The sequence below is a fragment of the Ascidiella aspersa genome, chromosome 3 (genome assembly GCF_963924565.1).
Source record: "Ascidiella aspersa chromosome 3, kaAscAspe10.2, whole genome shotgun sequence".
NCBI lineage: Eukaryota > Metazoa > Chordata > Ascidiacea > Phlebobranchia > Ascidiidae > Ascidiella > Ascidiella aspersa.
The window spans coordinates 30,472,523-30,495,587 of NC_139449.1; the positions used below are offsets into that span (position 1 = coordinate 30,472,523).

General features: G+C 39.5%; 2 protein-coding genes across 2 annotated transcripts; both read left to right on the forward strand.

Annotated features, from left to right (window-relative positions):
* The first annotated feature begins 1,757 nt into the window (after positions 1 to 1,757).
* Positions 1,758 to 23,061, forward strand: LOC146161534 (ras and EF-hand domain-containing protein-like). The gene is made up of 12 exons (XM_083386076.1): positions 1,758 to 2,338; positions 8,931 to 9,080; positions 13,530 to 13,716; positions 14,301 to 14,381; positions 14,751 to 14,866; positions 15,331 to 15,399; positions 16,223 to 16,384; positions 17,963 to 18,503; positions 18,945 to 19,080; positions 19,901 to 20,100; positions 20,621 to 20,743; positions 21,292 to 23,061. Exons 1-12 carry the CDS (start codon positions 1,758 to 1,760, stop codon positions 21,472 to 21,474), a joined length of 2,529 nt encoding a protein of 842 aa, XP_083242202.1. The 3' UTR covers positions 21,475 to 23,061.
* Positions 6,265 to 7,914, forward strand: LOC146161535 (CD151 antigen-like). The gene is made up of 2 exons (XM_083386077.1): positions 6,265 to 7,330; positions 7,381 to 7,914. The coding sequence occupies exon 1, from the start codon at positions 6,372 to 6,374 to the stop codon at positions 7,170 to 7,172; it is 801 nt and encodes a 266-aa protein (XP_083242203.1). The 5' UTR covers positions 6,265 to 6,371; the 3' UTR covers positions 7,173 to 7,330; positions 7,381 to 7,914.
* Positions 23,062 to 23,065: the final 4 nt, after the last annotated feature.

Consider the following 23,065-nt stretch of genomic DNA (forward strand, 5'->3'; position numbering starts at 1 on the left):
CTGAACCCGAAGTTTTTAAAAACAAGTCAATAAACCCATAAACGAGCAAGAATACACGAGACACTAATTAAAGTAGGACTAAATGAGTGTAGTTTCACATTTACCAATGGTTAAGAATGACAGCTACACCTGTATAGTAGTTATTTGTGGAATTACACTCATGGTTAGCCGCCGTAAATTACTAAACGGGCGGACACCGTAAGGGTGACACTCCAAACAAGCAAACGCGTAAAACGCTATACACGTTACGACTTGTCTTCGTGTAGAGGTGTGTGAACAACTATGTCAACAAATTAAGTTCAAGCGCCGCAAGAAGGCCTGGAAATCGCCTTCCTACGACTGTATAGGAAATGTGGCAAAATGTATAGGCTTTTTAATGCGCTGGCGTAGCTAGATGAAACTGTGTACAATAGCCTACTGGTTTTCAGCAGCAGTATTATTAGGCCCCGAAGTCTACCAGAATATATAAGCGTGGGGATGTTTGCTTCTCTGTTTGCCTAGTAGTTATAGGAGTTGGGATCGTTTTGAAGTATGTCTGCGACGGTAAGCCGCGAAAGTGTATATCGCAACAAGACATTAGAAGTGTAGTATTAGAAAAGCCCTTCTCAGCTACACGGAGATCAAGTTATCTTACTGGTGCATATTGGTTCGTGGAGTGTATTTTTTAAGATGCAAAGGATATCGCTCAAAAGGCCTGTTTGCTTGTTGTTGTACCCACAGTGCTGTAACACGTGTTCGGAATCAGTGTTTAGCTACATTCGGCAAAAATACTTAGCCGAGAAATCTCTGTTTTGATTTGTTAACAATCATTAACATTTACGAAGTACAGCTGACACGTCGATTTGTATTTCGTTCTGCAATAGCAGATATACAAAGCTTGTAAACAATTATCTATTGGTTGTGTGAGGTATATTAAGTCCAAGAGAAAGCATGCAGCAACTGACAACGTTGTCGTTCGGCTACCTTGTTTATAACCAAGATGGTAAAAATGTATTGTGAGGTGCGTCGGTTCTGCTCGAAAAAGGTTTCGTGTTGCTCTTAATAGTATTCAGAAAAAAAATCATTAAGGTATTAATTTAATAGCACTGGTAATATATGCGAAAATTGTGTCGATTTAGAACTGGCGAAACATACATTGGCTTTGGGTCGGCGTATGTCAAAAAAGATGTAGTGTATAGTGGCAGAGCCTCACAGTAGTCCATTGAAAAGCTTGCCGAGTGCCAACGAGTGGATAAACCCTTGTTGCACGTGCTTTGTTCATATAAATCGCAGAGGAAATGGAATAATACTATGTGCTGCGCAATTTTTGAATTACACACACCTAAAATATGGCTTTGCATTTATGTAGGATAGAAAGGGAAGGAAAGTCAACCAATGGTGGGGATTTAATCACTAGCAAAGACGGCATAAAACCGTAAAGGGTTGTTAAATTAGCAGAAAAAGATTCGAAAAAAAGATTGTTTCATCCCTTATAATCTTTAGCTAGTTTGGCTTTAGCTGCTTTGTTATAAACGTTAAGTGAATGTTGTATGAGAGGTAATTAACAAAGGTGCTACTCGAGGCATCACCATAAATATCTTCACACAGCTGTAAAACCAGCAGCAAAATCTGCTCCTCGTTGTAGTATTCACTGATAATAATGTAAGACCTTGCCAACGTTTACAGAATCCAGCTTTTCCCGTCACTGTGTAGCCGCTATGACGTCACTATGTAAGCCACTGTGAAATAGCAAATAGACAAACAAGAGCCAAGTCAAGATGGACCGGGAAGAGCTGGAGAAGCTCTTTGACGCCTGCGACGAGGACGGGAAGGGCTTTCTGGAGCATCACGAGTTCGCGCGCCTTTGTGTCGAGCTCAACCTCCAGGAAGAGGAGCTTCGCTCGCTCTTCAACTCGGTGGACCTCAACAAGGATGGGATCATCCAGAAGCAGGAGTTCGTCGCCAAGTTTCACGTGGTCGCCGACCTCTACTTTAACGCGCTGGACTCGGGCGTAGACGCAGCAGAAGTAGAGGTTTCGAACGTAAACAACGCAAATTCGAACAATAACAACGGCACTGTGACGACACAAAGCCCCGACTGCTCTAACCAGCAAGACGATTCAGACATCCTCACACAGATGCGTGACGAAAGAGAGAGCCTGAGCAGCATCTCGGGACAAGAGAGCTCGTTTCTGGCCACGTCCCAGAACCAAGTCGTGACCCGGCGAACGTCCACCCCTCGATCCGGGGCCAGCAGGAGGTCACGAGTTAGTCGGATAAGCGCGCAGAGGGCGAAGCGGATCAACTCCTGGGACAGGTTCGCCGAGAGCATGGGACACATTATCTACGCGCTTCCCAGGTTAGTTTGTGAAAATCAAAAGGCTGTCGATGGCAAAGGTCTTTAAATAAAGCTAGAAATGTCCAGTATTATCAGATAGGTTACGACGTTCGAGGGGGTGAACGTCTTATAAGAGTGTAACCTATACATTTTTTTGTAACTTTTTCACCCTTGTTTTCCACGGCTGAGATGCCAGAAAAGAAAATAGTTTCTTCCCCTTGATGTTGTAACATTGTACCGTTTATATACCTTATAATGAATTCGATTATTGTGTAATTTTGCATATATTATCGTCTGGTACAGTGATTTCCAAACTGTAGGCCATTGCCCAGTAGTGGGCCACGAGAACATTTACAGTGGGCCATAGAGCTGTTTAAAAAAATATAACTATATAGGCCTGCGTATAAAGCATATATAAAAAGTTTTTTGTGACCTCGAAACATCAGGGGCAGTGTTCTCTACAGAAAATTTTCTACTGCGCAAATATTTTTTGTAGTGCGCAAGAAAATATTAAGGCTGCGTTGGCCCGCAGCAGATCAATGTTTTTTGTATTAGGGCGAGGCGTGAAAATTTTAAAGATGATGTCACAAAGCGTGACGTCATGAAACAAATATTGTTAATAAACTTGTATGTGCAACTGCAATCGAGGTAAATATGTTCAAGGATATGGTAACAAAGCGGTCGCGCGAAAAATATCCGAATATTTCGGTTAAATCGTCAAAATGTCTATTTTTAACTATATCTGCACAGTAATCGTGTAGAAACTGCAATTGTGTTAAAAATTTACGTCCTAAAAAATGCATTGTTGTTCCCGAATTATTGTCAAACACTCCACTACTGTGTTCGGCACTGTTCTAAACTCATTTTTTTCTTAAAGCTTGATTTTCCTGAATAGACATTTTGTTTTACTTGCTTTTTGCTACAAACAACGAAAAAATGGCCAATTGCGAAATACTTAAACTGTTGTGTCAAAAACGTGAAGGTATTTTAGTTTTAATTTGAGAATGATGTAAGTGCGCAAAAGCAAATTTTACTGCACAATTTTTCTGGTGTGGCTGCGCAATTGCGCAGTTGCGCACCTTAGAGGGAACACTGATCAGGGGTATATATCATATTTTTTAGCTATTTTTTTGCTATGTAAAAAATCATTTTTCGTGTTCAACTTGTTTTTACATCTAATATGTGTTTAAGGGGTGCTCTTCAGAAGTCAGGGTGCTCTTCAGAAGTCAGCTTTTTGAAATTGGTCGTTCAGTTATTTTGAAATTTATCTTTCATTTTATCAAAAAAAATTAGTTTTGATATATGTTCAAAGCCATTTTAACCGTATTATATCTTTATTAGAGCAATATACGGTATAAGAAACGCGTGATTAACGACGCTTAGGTAATTTAAATCAATGTATTTCTAACAGGTCAAAATTTTGTCAAAATAAATTATTTTCAGGTCAAAATTTGTCAAAATTTTAACTTTTCAGGTCAAAATTTCCTATTTTTTTGGTCAAAACATATTCGCCTTACTTATAACATAAGAAAACGTTTGTTAATCAATGTGCACCAGCCATCGCAAGAGGTCAGAAATCTATAAAAAACAACATACGAACATTTTTATAAAGCAACGAATTAAAGAGAAGCAAATCGCCCGACAAGTCGGTTAACTGCTATTGTATCACGACTTATGATTTTTATTCACTAAGTATACTTAGCACGGCAATTTTAAAATTTAGCCTGTTGGTATCGATATTCATTTCCAATCCAAAAATGATCCGGAGGTAAAAAATATTTCATTAGTTGTTGTTGGAATCGATGCTTTTTTCGAGAAATTGTCGGAATATATAGGCGTAATTTAAATTTCGCTATATGTAGCCTATATCAGCCAGGTTGATATATCTTATTATGTTGGGCAAAAAGGCCCACAAAAAAGGTTTATGGCACATGGTGGGCCACTAACTATTTTACAAAAAAAATCGGGTCAACAAAAAAGATAAAAAAAAGTTTGTGAACCACTGATCTAGCACGTATTAATCTACAATACGATATCCTTTTTATTCGTCACATTTTGGTTATTTGGGTAACTACAGATTTATAAAGCGTCACAATCTCAAAGAAACACCAAATAGTGGCAATTTGTCCTTGTGAAGTCATACTATTCAATTTATTAGTAAAAGTTGCCTTGAAATGAAACTATTTTTCTTGTGGCGTACACTATGAAAACATGTGGTATTGATTTTTAAGTGATGGGATTTGTGTACTTAAAACGATTAACATTTTATTGTTGTAATGTTAGAGTCATCAAATTCTTATAAAGCGATAAGTTATATTTTCACCTCAGCAATTCATGGTTTTATTGTACGCGACTTTAGGCTCCACCCATTTGCGTTGTATCCTGGAAACTAGATCATAAAAACACAAAGAGCCAAACCCCGCAAGCAAACGATAAATTAACGAGGGAGTCCCGAGGGCTTTGTTATGCACGGGAACCTTGGTGAAACATGCCAGCTATTGTCGGGCGCTAAACCTATTGAGTCAAGGACCGAAATCTTTTTTGGAATCCGTTTCTTTTCTCGCGTTTATCGCACATTGTCGCAACCCTCGAAACACAATGGGCCGAATAGCACTTGATGACGAAATAAACCCGGATCTACGGATTTTCTGGATCCGTTCGTAAGCTTTGCGATATGGGGTGACTTGTGGTTTTAAAAGCTCTAGAAAGCTGCCGACGTCTGAACAGTGCAAAAAGGGGAGAAAAATAAAACTTTTGGATATCAGGGTTTCTGTATTCTCCTGGCAATTGCTGTCATTAATGTATCCCCTTTTCTGTAAAAGCTTATGGCAAAACACAATAAGGAGAAAGACAGAACTCTAGGATAGCATTGGACGGCATATTACTGTATTTCTCTGAAGATTGTGGTACCAAAGTGCCACTTCTTCTTTGGTAGCTCCACTGAAGCCTACGCAAGCGGTACATCTTCGCTTGTTGACCTATTAACTGCGTTAATTATAGGCTGCAGACGTAAACAAATACATCTTACCGAATTAGCCCTTGAAAGGCGGCAACGGACTTTCCGAGATGTGACTAAATGCAGCTGCTGCCATTCTTGTTTGACGAGAGCCTCTATAAACAGCTGCGGGTTTGTCGCGTCACAAAAGAGACCGTGGAAAAGCAGCCAGGCGTATCGAAGGGCGTTGCGTTAAATTTTGTCTCGCTCTCTTCTTATCGTACGGTCGCCATGTTGTTTTCGCCCGAGAGTTATAGTTTCAGTGAACATAGTAGAGCGAAAAGCAATTACGTCCCGCAGGAATGACAGGCCTTACTATTTAATCTACGGAACGCTAATTGGATTGGCTTGACGTAGTAAGCTTTACCATTTCAAATCGCTGAACTTTATGTTACAATCAGTTTTAAGACAATTATGAATGTGAAAAAATGTAGCAGAAACAGTTAAACAACAGTCCAGTCAACCGACTAGTTTTTTTATATTCAGATAGTTTGTTTGATTTTCCTTGAAAATAGCAGAACAGATAGATCTTATACAAAATAACTGTTGTTAAAAGTAAATCTGGAAATAATTTGCTTAACTGATATATTACTGTTAAATGTTACTAATTATCTTAATTTGAAAACGGAATTAATGGTCATGTATTGAAATTATGATATACTATAAAAATAAAATTTGTTTAAATTATTTGTTTTAGATTTAAATTTTCCTAAATAAATTGTATTGTAATATATATACAAGTGGGCACTTAATATATTTAAATGGAGGGTATGCAATCAAATCTAAATATTCTACTAACCAGGCAAATGTATTGATTTCACATAATGTAATTCAATTCCTTTCTAGTTTTAAAGCAAAATATATTATTTGTATACAATTCAGTAGAAATACTGCTGATGTACTAGAACAGGAAATTGTCAAAAGTCAAATTGCTTCCTATAGGGTTGTAGCATTATAAGATTAAACACTTGCTTATTGCAATGTTTTCTGCATTTAAAGGTTAATAAAGCCATATTTAATTGTTTCTTTCTGGATAATTTGGCCAACTGATCCAAAACAATGCCGCGTCAAAGCAAGGAAGAGAAGTACGAAGCAAACAACTCAGGACCATGTGACATGGCCTGTCTCCGAGGGCTTCTAATCGGGTTTAATTTTGTCTTTATTCTGGGAGGATGCGGTGCCCTTGCTATTGGCATATGGACTGTAATTAATAAGATGCAGTATGTTGCAATCCTGGGATCGATGTACTATAATATCATTGTGTACCTCTTAATCGGCGCCGGCGTCCTGGTTTTCATCACAGGTATCTTGGGCTGCGTTGGAGCTATCCAGAAGAACAACGGGATGCTGACTTGTTACTTTGCGCTCTTGGTGGTAATCTTCCTGTGCGAGTGCATCGCCGGGATCCTAGCTTTCGTCTACCACGAAACATTGCATGATGAACTGGCTCAGGGCCTCAAGTCCAATCTCAACAAGAACTACAACCAGACTGGTCAGGAGTCGCTGACCGAAGCGGTGGACATGATGCAGCAGGACTTCCAATGTTGCGGCGTTGAGTCCTACGAGGACTGGCAGTCGAGCACCTACATTAAGCAGAACAAGGATGGACTCAAGACTCCAATGTCATGCTGCAAGACGATCACCCCCCTTTGTAGTCAGCGCGATCACCCCTCGAACATTTACAGGGTTCTTGGATCAAAGAGCATGGGATGTCTGAGCAAGCTCGTGCAGTATTTGCAGGAGCACCTTTTTATCCTTGCCATCACCGGCACGGCGGTGGCATGCTTGGAAATTCTCGTCATGATCTTTGCTTGTTGTTTGCGGAGCGCTATCAAAAAAGAAGAGGGGGAACCCTACTAAAGTCTGAACTCTTTATTGCACAATTCTATGTTCTTTTTCTAATACAATACTAGCAAAGAAAAGATTCGGTTTTGGTTGCATTGCACCTTTTTGGGAGGCAGCTGATATTCTGCATTGCTGAACTGTTCCAAGCTCTGAAAAATTGTCCACACCCACAGGCGCCATTGCTGAACTGTTCCAAGCTCTGAAAAATTGTCCACACCCACAGGCGCCTTTTTGTAACTAAGGACACCAGCAAAATTTGTTTTGCCCACAAAATCGACAAGAAAAGTGTTAATTTACCTATTTAAACAGTTTTTGGTGTCAGGAAATCGACTTACACAAATTAAACCCAAACACCGTTTATTATGCTTTTTGCCAACCTATAGTTATAATTATTCTTATATTAAATATTATGTTTATCTAATTATTGTCCGAAACAACCGTTTTGTTTTTTTGTTAAGTTACTGCACACAATTTTTCATGCGCTTTCTGATGTTTTTCTGTCTTTTTTTTTTGCTTTAACAAAATCGCGAACTAACGTCGTACCCGTTTTGCATGCATCTTGAAAAATATGAAATTTCGTTTCCGGATGATTTTTTTATTACTTTGAATTGGCACATTAACACGCTATCCTCTGTACTTTCGTGTAGTAGTATTGTCTATATATCGCTAACACACTCTCGCAGCCTTCGCTTTGTAATCCCGCCCGGGGGTTCGATTTTAAAGCGTCGTGGAATGTTTGAATAAATTTACTTGCGGAAAAAAATGTGTGGTGAGCTTGTTCAGCTGCGGTTAGATAAGTGTCCAAACAGAGATTTTTGGTGATTGTCTATGACTCCCAATTTTTAATGTAGAACGAAGCGATATGCTTTCGTTCTTTGATGCACATAGTTCAACTTTTTTTGCTTGACATATTTTTACAATTAAACGGACTGGCCTTAGCAGAGATGACAGATGACTACAGGTTCGGTACACCATTTAACACAAGTAAAGTTTTTAAAACTTTTTTTTAGGATAGGTGATAGCAACCAACATTAGAAAGTTATTACAAAGGCCTCACGTTGTGGCGGTTTCGAACCACTTTTTGCCAGTGATACGCAACAGGCTTTAGTTTCTCATTGAGCAGTCCAGCAAACTGCCGCAAGGGGTTAGGCCTCGTGAGAAACGCAATACGTCTATTCCTGTTCTTTAATACCAGGGTTTGTATTCAAAGGTTTGGTGGCTCAAGTTAGACCGAATTGTTGGCAATTTTATAGTCAATTACATCGTTTAATAAATCAAAATAGGCACACTTGTAATTTAACAAAAGGGACGTTTTGCATCAAAAATAAATACACGTCTCTGTTAAAATCAAAGCTGACAAAACTATTTTAGGTAGTTTAAAGGAAAAGTTATGCGGAGGGTAGTTTAAAGGAAAAGTTTGTGAGACCATAGTATTTGACCTTTAGGGAAAAAAGAAGACGATAAATTGGGAAAGATTGTATGCCTACTGAAAGAACGCCTAAATATATATCATACTCGGCCATTGGGGTGCGGAAATGCGAATTATTGACCTGGAATAAATATTTGTGTTCAGCCAACCTAAAATATTTTGTAAAAGGCAAAAGATTCACGCGGTGTGAAAGATGAGTCAAACTAGGATTACGTTTTTAAGATACACACTTTAGAAATAATCACTTAAAGCATGATGAGCAACACCCCCTTTTAGGGCTCAAACAAAAAAAGTTTGGTAAGTCATACAAACTGTAAAAGACCCACTTTACGCTTGCTCCTCAGCTACGACAGCATTTGTACGCTCTACAAGCACTTGGACGAAGAAGGACATCAAGTAGCCTTATCCAACCTGGAATCGATGCTGGGAAACATGCTCAAGGACATCGAGAAACTGCAGGGATCCGTTACCGAGCTGGAGGGATCACTGCAAAGGTTTGTCGAAGCATCGAGTGCCAGTTTAAAACGAAAGCTAACAAGTTGCGACATGAGCTGCTAACTTTGGTGTATTAGACGATAAACGGCAAGGTATATAACCTAGGCTTATTTTTAAGCGTTGTTAAATCAATGAAGAACAAACTTTAAAAAATTTAACTGTCAAATAATAATTAATTTTAAGTTAACGATTAGCCTAACATAAATTCAAACGCAATTTAAAAACTTTTTTTAATTCTTACAAACATATTTAAAAATCTAAAAAGGAAATGATCTTGAATTTGAATAGGCCTATTTCGAAATTAAAAAAAGAAAATAATTTATATTTGGACTGCAGTGATTGGCTAAAGAAATTGTTTTTGTACGAAGTTTGGGTAAATTTATTTAGAGCTGAAGTAAAAGCAAGTTTTATTTTAAACTTTATCCCTACAAAAGGCTGCAGCGTTAAGAGCGACCAAACGGCTAATTTAGGATATGTGTTTCGCTTTTTGCCAGTAGGCTATAACCTTCGCTCTTCATTTGTTAGACATAAAAGCCTACATTTTCGGCTCTGAATAAACGAATTACGTAATTGCGACGCCTAATCTATACTTAAACTCGGCCGTGTCTGTATTTGCACAATTTACACCCAGCACGGTTCACACAAATTTTCGCGCCCCCATTTTTCACGTTATTATATATAAATTTAACACGCACCGTGGCGCAAGCTTGATGCTAGCCAAGGAAAAATATTGACTATAAACACAATAAAAAAGCAATTTGTCCCTGCGGGTTGATAACATTTCGACAACCCCGCAATGTCTGCTACAAATTAAAGGCAAACAACGCGAAGCACTCTGGCCAAAAGGAATAGATATATTTCGCTACAGGATTCGCACTCCGCTACACGCACATCCTTATTTGCACGCCGCCTTACCTAAGATGTTTTTTAAACGATTTTTTATATCTTACGCTTACCGCTTGCTTTTTGAAAATTACTTTTGTGGTAACGGAAGGAAAGAGAAAATGGAGGAAATATTATCCAGCTACTCTCGAAATGACGTCATCGATTACATAACCTTGTATAGAACTGTTGTAAATAATTGTCCTCTAAATAGTGATCATTTTTTCAGACTGGGTGTGAGTTTTTCGTCTAAGAATTCATTATGTTAGTCAAACTATTTTTAGCGAGTATTTTATGTTAAGTTAACAGAATCCTTATTGATTTGCATTTTTTGTTAGTTAGTGGAAGTCGTTTTAAAATTTACCAAAATACGGAAGCACGCATTCAGGGCGCATAGCTTGGCTTCGTTTTGTGCTTTGCGGTGTCAATCCATACATATTGTCCATATTTATTGCTAAATCCTTACGGATATAGTTCAGTTTGCCGTGCGTGTGAAAACATTTACTGCGCAAATGGTTTTGGTGGTGCTGCATTTGCGTAGTTGCGTACCTTAGTGGGAGAACGGTTCTGTTGGAAGCCTCTGACTGCGTTTTTGCCCTGCGTTTAAAGCCTCTCTACAAAACAAAAGCGAAAAAATAGAAAGTTCCTCGCGATTACGCCACTTCTTTAAAAGTGCGGTAAAAATTGTTCGGTCAACATTGGATAAGGGTACAGGTTCGGGCGGGAGAGCAATCATTAACGCGCGACGGCTCCATCGTTTCGTTTTGCGCCGCGGCTTCTTATTACGTCACAATCGCGTTCGAGAGGAAGGCCTAGGTGCTGGTGTTTGGAGAGGCAAGTTGGTGCGCAACGACGCGTGGCTTTCTTGCTTCATTTCCGCGCGACACTCCCGACTGTTCGGGGCCCATTACCAGGCCAGAAGCTGTCCGTAGATTTACGGCACCAGTATATTTTTGTTCGATATAGCGAAAGGGTAAAAACGATTACGTCAGAATATATGTTTTCATCATAAACGGACAGAGGTACGAAAATAGGCAGCCCGGCTATTATTAAAGTGACCAGGAAACTTTAATTTTTTTTAAAAAGTTTATAGAATGTTATAAGAGAATGCTAACAAAAAGATTAAAGCTTTTCGAGGTTTGAGCTGTGCTGTAGCGGGCCTTTAAAATTACCCAGGTACTTGTAATTTGCAAGTTGTTTAAGAGCGTGTTATAATTTATTTCGAGTTATGACGAGTGCAAGAAATTTGGAGGCCATTTAACTATAGGAGCTGTTTCCATAAAGTTTAGACCCTGTAGGCAACCAGAGACATATTATTTTAAATTTGAGATAGATGGGACAACAAAAACAATAGAAAGAGGTCAGACTTTACAACCAAAGCGAAGTATGCAGCTCGAAATGTCGTGGCGTAATGTCTCCGGAAGTAAACAAGATGTCGATCAGAATTTTTTACACATAACTCAAAGCAACCTAACTTAGCCAGCAATCAGACTTTTACCAAAAAAATATGAAAATTTTAACATTCGGTCATATTCGGCCTTAAATTTCAACGTGCCCTAAGCTACTCACATAGGGTACAGTGTTGGAAACTGGAGGCGCGAACGTGGAACTAGCAACGCTCAAATTGTTGTTTCGTGATCACAAGCCGGCGCAAATTAGCCGTCAAAACCTGAATGGGCAGCCTTCCAATTACGAAAACCGCAGGCGAATTAACCCACCTGATCCAACGTACCGAGGCAACTTAGCAGAGAGTCGCAGCAAGCTCGAACAGCATTGTCAAGCGTAGTAGATGTACCGCGTCTATGCCTTGCTACGATCAGAGCCCGAAGGCTTGTTTTGACGTATTGGTGGCGTTATTGTCGCGGGTAATTGGACAGTTTGCAAAGCCACTTTCCTGTTTACAGCCTGGCTTTATCCAAGTAAGGATGTACCAGGAGAACGGGAATAGACAAGGTAGCCGACTGCTTTTAGAGGTCGTTTAGTGTAGACCGAGAAGTTGACCCTTTGACATTGACAAAGACCGTTTTCTCGTTGTTTGATTCTGTACGCATTTATTCAAGAAAAGGGCGACTAGATTAGGGATTGTGTTTTGTATTAGTTGGATCACAATTCGAAAAATGTTTAATTTTATAAAGATGTTATATTATGCGCAAAAAAATCGTTGCGCGACCGGGGTTAGGGTTATGTTTCGAAAGATTTAATGCGCGATGTTATCCAGATGGACACGGCACAAAATCGTACATAATACGAATAGCTAAAGCGCTCGCAGAAGTGGCTTTGTAGGCTCGCTTTTAAGCATTCCGTAAAAGTTGCGCGCAAATTTCTTCGCGCTTCAATTGACACCTACGAAGCATTCGGAAGCACCTAACATTATTGTGGGTAAAGCAATGATGTAGGCGTTCCCACAAAACGGCACGCATAACTACTGAGCCTTCGCGTGTTTGTTTGCTGCCGATGAGCAGAGAGCTTACTTCACTCGACGATAAACTCCACTATTGAGGCGTAGGCTGGTGGCTAAGTTTTTTTTGTATGGTCATATTTTATTTGTGTGCTTTGGTGCGTCTTCGGCCGGTAAAGTTGTTTGCCAGGTTTCTCGAAAGAAATCTTTGTAGGTCGCGCGGAATTCCTACCTTATTGTTGCTGAACGCAGTTGGTGATATATCACTTGCGCCAGTAGCTACGGGTTTTGTGGTTGAGTTCGGGTTAGCTGCCTGCGCTTTTAGGGAGCTTGAATTTGCGAAAGCAGTCGCCCGTGTTGTAGTGCATTGACGGAATGACGGGTTGTTAAACGCTGATGCGGCATAAGAGTGAAACCGAAACTTAGAAGAGCTTTCGCATATAGGTTTAGGATCTAATCGGGAGTTACCAGATACGCACGAACTGATCTCAAGGATACGCGAGGCGTTGGAAAAACAACTGCGCAAACAAACAGTTTGCAAGCTACGCAGTATAGCTGTCAATATATTAGAAATCTTACTTTTTATATTTTGTTTTTGAGCAACAGAGAAAAATTTTCACAGCGCCTTATGTCATATTTGTTAGTGTGCTAGAATTCCTCTAGGCAGAATCAGGTATTTTAACCGTTTGTCTGGAAGTTTTAAGTATTCGCAAATAATTTATCCAAGTAGCTAACTAACGGTCAATTATCTGCGTTAGTTCAACAAGTACAGTAGACAATATTTTGGTAGAAAGTTGAATAATCTTGAACGACCGTTTCGGTCCCTCAAAACACACTTGAGAATCGCAATGATGAATGCTTCTGTCTCAATTATTTCAGTTGTCGGCCACCTAAAACTAATAATTTTAAAAGAAAGCTAAAATGCCAAATTTTAAAAAGTAAACACAAAACGTACAGCAAATTATTTGAAAAACACTAAAGCAAAAAAACTGTTAAACAGAAATTCAAATTAGGAAAGATATTTAATAGTTATACCGGATTACTTTTAATTAAACCTAAAACTTTATAAAGGCTACAATAGGATTGTAGTTAAAACTCTTGCCTTTGAAACGATTCGCTCCTCTTTTCGAATGTCGTGATTCGATCTTCGCACCCATCCCGTTGCCAGGGTAACGGACAAGAGCAGCGAGCAGCTCTCGCTCCTGGAGGAGGAAATGGAGGCGCAGATCTCGATCAAGGAGGAGAAAGCGAGAGAGGAGGAACGAAGGAGACTGGATGGCGAGATGCTGGTTGTGAGAGGCAAGTACGAGGAGAGGATCGCACATCTACAGGAGGCAGTCAACAAGCTGAGAAAGGTGCCTTTTTATATAAAAACAATGCAATTTTAACAATAACAACAATGACACAGCGATTTTAATAACAACGTGAATGTTAGTTGGAAGTCGTGCGTATATGAAAACTTGGCCGAAGTGTTTTGTTGGAATCTGTTTACTTTGTCAGATAGTCTTTAAATAAAAATAATTCGATTTGAACAATAACAAAAATTACAAATCGATTTTATTAACAAGTGAATGTTCGTTGGAAGTCGTGCGTATATGAAAACGTGACCGAAGTGCTTGTTGAAGAAAATGTGTTATTACTTTGTCAGATAGTGTTTAAATTAAAAATCGAGTTTGGCAATAACAAATAGAAGTCCCAGTCCAAGTCACCAGTTGCCTAGGTCAAGCCCAGTCAACCCAAGTCATTTGACTCAATAACTTAAGTCCAAGTCAAGTCGAGTAGTTTTACAAAACGACCTAAGTCATGTCTAGTCATTTAAAAACAGTGACTTAAGTTCTCTTTTTATATTAATAAAAAAACAACTTCCATTTGGTCTGAGGACCTTGTTTATTATGTGTTGACTATTTTTCTTATACTATTTTGTGACGTTTTTGTTAAGGTTGACGAACGGTTAGCTAAAGTCAGTCCATTGGAGCGCGAAGTGGAAAAGCTGAGGGAAAAACTGAGGCTCATCGCCGCTGTAAGTATTCTTTTGAAGTTATACCTCGTAGAATTTAACGTATGAAACTCCAGAAAACAAAATTGTACTGTGCAGTAGGGGTAAAAGTAAAATAAGTGTCTTACCGGAATGCAGTAAAATGTACGAAAAAGATGTCATAACGGTACGTCATAACGAGACATCTAAACAAGTAACCTTAGGAGACCTTTGTTATCGTTCCATTTAGTGCCCAATATGCAACTGAATTATTAAATACAATATTGAAGATGGGGGATGACCGCAGTCGTAAGTAACCACATCGCCTTAAAAAAATCACAAGAGGAAAAGTAATGGCTCACGTAGTTCAAGTTCAATTCCCAGCCCAAAACATAATAATTTCTCGGTTCGCAGGAAAACGCAAACCTCGCCAACCGTTTAACGGAGTCAGAAACAGAAGCGGTTCTCCTGAAAACGCAAGTTGCAGCTCTGGAGGTCGAACTTCAGGAGAAAACGCTGATTCTAAATCGGTAAGTTAAGCGGGCTTTATTTGGCCGCAGTTATCTATCTCTACAGGTGGCGTAAACATGACTTACCCCCACTTATTAACATGACCATTTAGCATGGTCGATAGACTTGATACCAATTATAGGTTTCAAATCGTAACCAAAAGAAAGAAGTATTACCTAGCCCCATATTGCTACGTAGAATTCGCTTTATTAGTTTAACTACAGGGCATTTAAAAAGCCATTGTTTCAAGCTTCAACAAACAAGTTGTGACAGGTTTCTTAGCGCGTTCGGAATGCCCTTTAAGTTTGAAAGTACATAGCACCTGAAATTTTTGCTAGGGCGTACACCTTTGACACCAAGCCAAGTCCAATACTTGGTCAACAAGGGCAAGCCCTGTAGGCCACACAGTACATTGTAAGTCACAAAAGATTGCGCTGTCTGCGCTACATTATCCCGAACCAGCACCCTTATTGTTTTGCAACAGAGAAAACGACGTGGTTCGATCAGCGCTCACCGAACAAGAGTCCATGACCAAGCAAGTGCATTCCCTCACGTGAGTTTTAAAATAACAAAACAGAAAGTCTTTGTGTATATTTTGTCATAAAGAGGTTTTTCAAACTGTACGAGACTTGAATGCTTTCCTGTAAAACATAGGTGGGCTTCTTGTTTTATTGTGCCTTAAGGTTCAACATTCTAAAGTTTTTATTAGGCAACGTGTCCAATAAAAATATGTTTACGTAAATTCGAATAAAATAACTTATCAAATGCAAGCGGATATTCGCAGTTATAACGCTTGTGTGGTGTCAGTTAGAATAGTGTTACATCAGTTTTTAGGAAAAAAATAACCGCAAATCAAAGGATATATCGCAATTAAATAACATATGTTTAAAACTCAAGCATCGATATAGCAATGTTCGGCGCTGGTCTACGTAGAATCCTACCACATTCTCGTCCGGGGTATTGTACTGCCAACATTATTTGGGTTAGGGTGCGAGTTAACGTTTGAGTTGTGGCTCAAAGGTGTGGCTCAAGTAATTATTATTATGTTTAGTCTCCTATATTTATTTATTCCTTGCAATTTCACGTTTGACACCTCGTTTTGTTACTCTATAAGGTTTTCGTTACTGAACTCCAAGTAAAAAATAATTCAACTTTCAAGTCCAACAGAAGCGCGTTAATGACGATTGCGTGAACTTTGACACCCAATACCTCGCGCGATAAAATATACAGCGCGCATAATTCGCCACCCTTTCGCCACACACAACTCTGTTAGGCAAGTGGGCGCGACGTCAAATGCGTGCGTGCGCGTATTGCGCCACCGTCATTGTGACGTAACAGCGCAGCTACCAGCGATGACCTTGATTTTGTCGGTTAAGAACGAACAACAGAAAGCTGCGGGACTCGAACGACGACCTTCTGGAAGTTCTCGAATCCAAGATGGCAGCCTACAACCGACTGTCAACGCACATCTACCGATCTCCCTCCGCCGGGCAAGGCGCCGAGACCCTGTCGCAGTATTCATCCGCCCCGCAGTCGAGGTGGGTATAGATCTTACCTTGGAGCCGCTTTCCTGTCAGATAAAAGTGAAATGCTAACGAGTTTTAATTAAAATGGTATGTCAAAAGCTTGTCTACTGTGGTTTCGTTATCATTTTCTCGATTATATTGATAATGCAGCCTAATCCAACATCGTTTTTCAGTTGTTTATTCGCAAAAGTCTTAACAATTCATAGCAACTAAGGTTGACTATTTTTTTAATGCAAAATGCTTGAAACCAGGTTAAAATTTACTTTTTAGGTTTAAAATTCAACAACTTAGTTTATTTACCTATACACTCCTCCGGCATCAACTTTGAAAAATGTAATAAAAATAATTGGTATGGAACAACATCCACCATCAGTTAGACTCTCACCCTGGCGCAATTTCTTCACGAATGTTTGGTGCTTCAATGTCGCACAAAATATATACCAATATAACCAAAACGAATTAAATTTCGAAAGATTGTAAGGATCTGTTTAAAAAATCCACTTTAATTTCGAAAAGACAAAAAATTCAGCTTGATAATGAATTGCAAAGCCTAAAGGTCGAGTAGATCGACATAATCTTGATCGAGACGTTTCGATACGAATTCATTATCGAGCTATATTACAGATCCGTGCATATTGTACCCAAATAAAAAAATCAGTTAAACAAATTCCAGCTAGTCTGGCTAGGAAGGACGGTTAGGACACGCACGCGCGATTTTACCAGTTATTCTGTTAAAGTCTGGTGTTCAGCTTCACGTTTCGAAACCGCAAGTTTCAGGCTCTGGAAAACGCTGGTTGTTGACTTTGCTTGGGTTCCGCGGAGTTAGGTGTTATCGCCTTGGGTTGAACGAAATCTAGATCTTGAGTAATAGTCGTGTCAGGGCTTTAATTTGTCATGCTCACCGCACCAGATGACTGGAAAGTTAACCGACTATATTTATACATGGCTATATGGCGACTGACACAGGAGAATGACTTTGTAGAAAACATTTGTCAAAAAAATCTGTGATCATATTTGTGCAGAAAGGGGGTTAAAAATTCCATTTTAGTTGTGGAGTGTTAACGATTTTAAAAGGCCACAAAATAAATTTGTTTTGCGGCGAAAAAACTCATTAACATACGTGTTAGCAATAGGTAAAGCAGGCCAGTAGCGTAAAGACAACAGGCGCTTCACTGCGACTAATTTGTCCTGTGAAAATCAGAAAATCTTATCTAAATAAATAACAAACTGAATGAACCGGGCCTGGGTAGAACCTAAAGCAGTGTTTCGCAACCTTTTTTGGCTTGTGGCACCCTATTCTAAATAGTTTACGGCACCCTTGCTCGTATTTTTGCTCAGTGGTTTGCAACAAGGTTGAAAGTTTCTAGCACTTTTGTCGTACACAAGAAGCTTAAGCAATAGAGCAGAAATTGAAATCCTAAATAATTTGAAATATCTTTCGGCACCCTTTAACATTCAAAATGGCACCCTATAGAGTGCTGCGCCACCCCGATTGAGAACCACTGGCCTAAAGCATTGAAATTCGGTTTTGGGTAGTAGATTTACTAAAGTTGAACTGCTATTTAATATAACCTCCAAAATACCTCACAGACAGGACATGTTCCTGCCCAGCGGCCGCTCATCACGCGCCTCCTTCGACTCAGACGCCTTGGCCGCCTGCGATCCCAAACTCAGCTCCATTATCACGGAGGAAGGAGCAAGCCACGGGGAAGAGGACGACGATACGGAGGCCGACTTCTCATTTAAGTCATCACTGATGGACGAAGCGGCTCCCTACGCCGGCACCAACATTAACAACGGCTTCGAGCGCGACAGCGGCATCGGAACGGTTCGCGGCGACGACCCGGACACTGACACCGAAGTCGACGGTTCGCGGGGAATAAGGCGTCGTTTTTCCGCAAGACTCGCTCCCGAGTTCTCGGCCTCGTCGCCGCGCGTTAGCGTCTCGCGCCGCTCCAGCGCCCGCCTCAAGCCGCGCGTCGTCGGCCGGCGCGGTGACGTCACTGATGATGACGAGGAGGATGACGACGTCAGCGACGATGACGACGGCATCGCCGTGCCCTCGTCGGAGAAGAAGACCAAGTACGACGTGCCGGTGCCAAGGTCGAGTCAACGAAATTCGCGGCGTAAAGTGAGTTTGGTAGCGATGTTTCATGCATAATAATTTAGCGTGCAACTTTGTCAGAGCGGAACTTTTTGAAAGAACGACTTAGTTTGCTGGTAAAAAAAAATTTGCGAAAGCTTTTCAAGCATACTATAGGCCTCAGGAATTCCTTATACATGCTTAGTAAGTTCATAAACCTATATGTAGCGAATATTTATTTTAGCGATAAGTCTCTTTAAAAATCAGGTGCATCGCGAATTTTTGAATTTGTAGTTCGTAGTAAGAATATCAAAGCCCATACAAAAGTAGTATCGTTTTGAACGTTTCGAACTCTTTATTCATTTTTAACATGATATTCTTAGTAAAACAATAGTCTTACCACAACAACCCTCCTAGGATTTTAGTTGATTGCTCTGGTCAAAGTAATCAATGTATATTATTGTTCTATGAGATTTTTTCCCTTTAAAGATCACTCCGAACCACACGATGGTGAACGGCAAGCTCTTCAAGATAATACTGTGCGGAGACATGAACGTCGGGAAATCAAGCTTCATTTTCCGCACGTGCAAAGACGAATTCAATAGACATACGCGCTCCACGTTAGGTGAGATAGATATATGAAAGCGCTGGACAAATTGTGGATGGCGTGATCAAAGCGTTTTTAGAACCTTATCTTATTACGGTGAGCCTTCTTTAAGACGAGAATTTCTTAAGATTGCCGTGGCTTGGGTTCTCGTGTAAAATATGCAAATCGATTGGGAGAAGTATTATTTTTTGGGAGAAGCATTATAACTCACAAATTCGTTTTCGACGGTATACTGTATTAAAAAATTACAAAAACTTTGGAAAAAAAACTATAGATAATTTGTTTGGTAAACATACGCCGGATTTTTCCAAAACGTTTTTTTCATGGCACAATGTAAAAGTGTTATGAACTCCATACAAAATTTAAGGTTCTTGTTTTGCCCTTTAAACCATCACAACATCCAGGCCTAAATTTACAGTTGAAACAGCAGGCAAGTTGCATAGGAACTCGATAAGGCTAGTGTTTTTAAAAAGATAAGGCTAGTGAAAATTAAAAAGTATTTGCCTTTAAAACTTGGAAAATACTTTGACCAAATGTCGAGTCAAAGGCAGGATAAGATATGACGTAAATGCAGCCATTTGCAACGATAAAAAATATTTGATGTATTTTTATGCATTATTGACTTAAGAGAATTAATATAATAAATACTTGACCCACCCCAACCCAAACGCTAACCCGCACCCCTGACCCAAGTAAATAGCTGTAGTACGCATTACGTCATACCTTATCGTTTCTTGACCTGCCTGAGATATAATTAACATAAAAAACGCAATTGACCCAAGAATCCCAAACCCTTGTTAAACTTTCTCCTCCTCATTTCAAACTCTTCCTCCTCCAGGAGTGGACTTCCAACAGAAGGCGCTCCTCCTGGACAGCGATGAGATGGTGACCCTCCAGCTGTGGGACACCGCCGGCCAGGAGCGCTTCCGGAGCATCGCCGCCTCCTACTTCCGGCGCGCTGACGCCGTCATCCTGCTTTATGACGTCACCCACCAGGACTCGTTCCTGAACGTGCGCGAGTGGATGGAAACCATCTCGGTAGGGCCTCAAGCTTTTTGTTATAAATTGGGTTTCGAACGATTTGTTTTGAGGGCTAGTTGAGGAAGATTTTTGTTTTAAGTTTGGTTAAAATTTGGATGAAATAGATTTGTTCCGAGCGGCTAATTCGGGATGTATGCTACTCGGCCTTCCCTATAGGGCCAATAACAATATCCAATTTTTTTACAAAAAGTAAAAGGCGTGTTGCAAATAATTAAGGACACTCTTCCAAACACCCATCGCAGATTATTTTCTAAATAGAGGAGACAAGGTGTCTTTAAATTGTTGTACGTCGGGCTATAGCCCCTCGATGTCGGTATTTCAGATGTATTAGTTTTTAAGCTAATATCAAAGATACTTTAAACTTTCAAACTAATATATAACATTTACAAAAGAAAACGCCAAATTTGAAAAATGTTTTTTTTTTCTGTTGACTGCTCATGGCGAGATCTTGATTCGTGATTATCAGCGATCTTTTAAAGCAGCATGTTTCGAAAACGTATTTTATTTGGTTGTTCAGTGCTCGGCCCCCGAAGACACTCCGGTTATGATCTGCGGCAACAAGGTGGACCTCCGGGACTCGCTGAGACACTCCGCCAAAAAGAACGCGGTTTATCAGGAGGAGGGAGCACAGCTGGCAGCAGTGAGTGTTCTCTACTTTATGTAATCTTTCAAATAGGCCATACCGACCAGCTAGAGGCCGTACTGGCTTACTGTTAAAACCTAATTGATGTGTTTCAAATAATACATAAGGTAGAAAAGTATGGACCAATTACGGTTCGATAGATTAAAACCATTTTATAATGTTCCAGTTTGACACATGTTACTACCTTTCCAACGAATTTTTCCAACACATTTGAATGTTAAAATCGACCTTTTTGCACAATTTCTCGACTCGACCAAATGTTCGGAAATTGCCTACTCGCACCGAGAACTCGAGTTTAACTTGTTGCACCCATTGTAAAAGACCCTGATTAATTACAGACCCTAACATTACGAACGCATTGGCATTTCAAAAGCGAAAACAGAATAGTTGAGGGTTAATATTTAGATAGAATAACCCACGCCCAAAAAAACATTGCCCTTCAAAAAGATAAAAAAAGGAAAAATGATAGCTTTGCCTCATTTTAGCTACGTATGGTTTGCCTTGATTTACTTTGAGTTTCATTCAAACTCGACTTTATCTTCCAGAACTATGGGGTGCTCTTTATGGAGTGCAGCGCCGCCAGCGGACTGAACGTCATCAACGCCGTGACCCTGCTAGCACGCCACCTAGCGTCTCGCGCCAGGTCGAAAGCTAACACCGGTTCGATCACAGACCTGAGTAAACCGATCGAACACCCCCCGGATAGCAAGTGCTGCTTGAGGCACTGAGGACTTATCACCATCGCGCGTTTGTTGTACATTTTTGCAAGTGACTTGCTCATTGAACAAGTTTGCCCGCCTCTGTGTGGCATAAATTGTTGATACATTTTAATAAGTTAAGGCAGTGGTTTCATTCATTGGCCCACACAGTGAGGATAAATGAATTATGTTTTTCCTCGTAAAGATTACAGTTATTGTTTAGGTTACTTTAAATTAAAGTGATCAAATTTTTATTTATTTGACTAATTGCAACAGTGGTACTGTAACAATCCTAGCCGTTACGTAATTATACCGGCTGTATTTTTTCTTTGTATTAAGATCGGCCTCTGAAGTATTTTTAGTAAGCTGGTGGATTTATAGTTTACAAATATAAAAGTACACTGTTTTAAGATGCTAAAGAGAAATTGTATTTGCAATTTTCTGTATTTCAAGGGCTTGTCTTGTATTGCAACAAATTTTGTTTCTACGAAGTTCCTTTTGCAGAGAGAATTTATTTTTATTTCAATTACGCTTTCCTGGTACAATGCTGTTTACCAACTTTTTCAATCACCTTTTTGTTTTGTTTTGTTGAGTAGCATGTCTGTTTATTATACTAACTTAGACAGGTTAGTTAGAAGTGTCGCTAATATTTGCACAAGCGTTCGTTAGATATCGTAGTACTTAACAAAATATTGATAATAGTGTCTTCGTTATCCGAATATTTTCGCCTCTGTTTTTACCGTTGTGTCATATTGCTTTATTTGACTTTGTGTACGTGAGGATCTTCCTATACTTTTCTATATACTTCCCGAACATTTGCGATATTTGCACGATGAAAAGGTATTTTTTTTGGTCGTTATTTGCACTGTGGCTTTGTGCCTTCGAGTTCCATTGGTTTGTGGAATTCCGAAAGAAAAACAAAAACGTTTCAAGTTCGAAGTTTCCGTAACGCTCTGCTTTGCTGGCTTCGTTGCCTATAACCAGTCGCAATAATCAAAATGTAACTGCGCTGTGTTGTAATACTCGCTTAACGAAGTGCGCGTTTTAACCACTAAATGATTAATTTGGCGCTCAAGTGTGAATTAAAATACCGGTTTTATACCCTTAAGAGTCCCGAAACCAGTGTTGAAAACAAATCCCAGTCAAGTCATTCGCAAAAAACGCAAGTCCTAGTAGAGTCTTTTTGAAAAAATAGCAAGTCAACTCATAACTAGAGCGAGTCAAAAAAATAAACTTAAAACTATTCAAATTGGTAAACTCGTTCGATTATGGGCAATAAGTTAACTCATCTAAAAAAAAAAACGCAACATCTATCAAGCAAATTGTTTTATGAGCAAGAAAATGAAGATAAACAACCCATTTTTTAGAAAAGGATTTATAAAAAGACTTAATTTTCAAGTCATTTGTCTATAATACTTGAGTCAGATCATCTGTTCAAAACACTTAAATTAAGTCAAGTCATTTAAAAACAGTGACTTATGTTAAGTCATTACAACACTGCCCGAAACTTCTAAGATCACGTCATATAGGTATTATGGTGTTGTGTTATTGATTTCGCTTTTTTGCATTGGCATTACGAAATTTGGGCTAAAATCTTTCGCGGACATGTGATTCGAAAGTG

Bases quoted from the DNA above. Each gene is read 5' to 3' on its own strand.
- LOC146161534 (XM_083386076.1), top strand. From the start codon at position 1,758: ATGGACCGGGAAGAGCTGGAGAAGCTCTTTGACGCCTGCGACGAGGAC. The intron at 2,339-8,930 runs GTTAGTTTGTGA...CTTGCTCCTCAG, and splicing joins ATTATCTACGCGCTTCCCAG to CTACGACAGCATTTGTACGC. The intron at 19,081-19,900 runs GTGAGATAGATA...TTCCTCCTCCAG, and splicing joins ACATACGCGCTCCACGTTAG to GAGTGGACTTCCAACAGAAG.
- LOC146161535 (XM_083386077.1), top strand. From the start codon at position 6,372: ATGCCGCGTCAAAGCAAGGAAGAGAAGTACGAAGCAAACAACTCAGGA.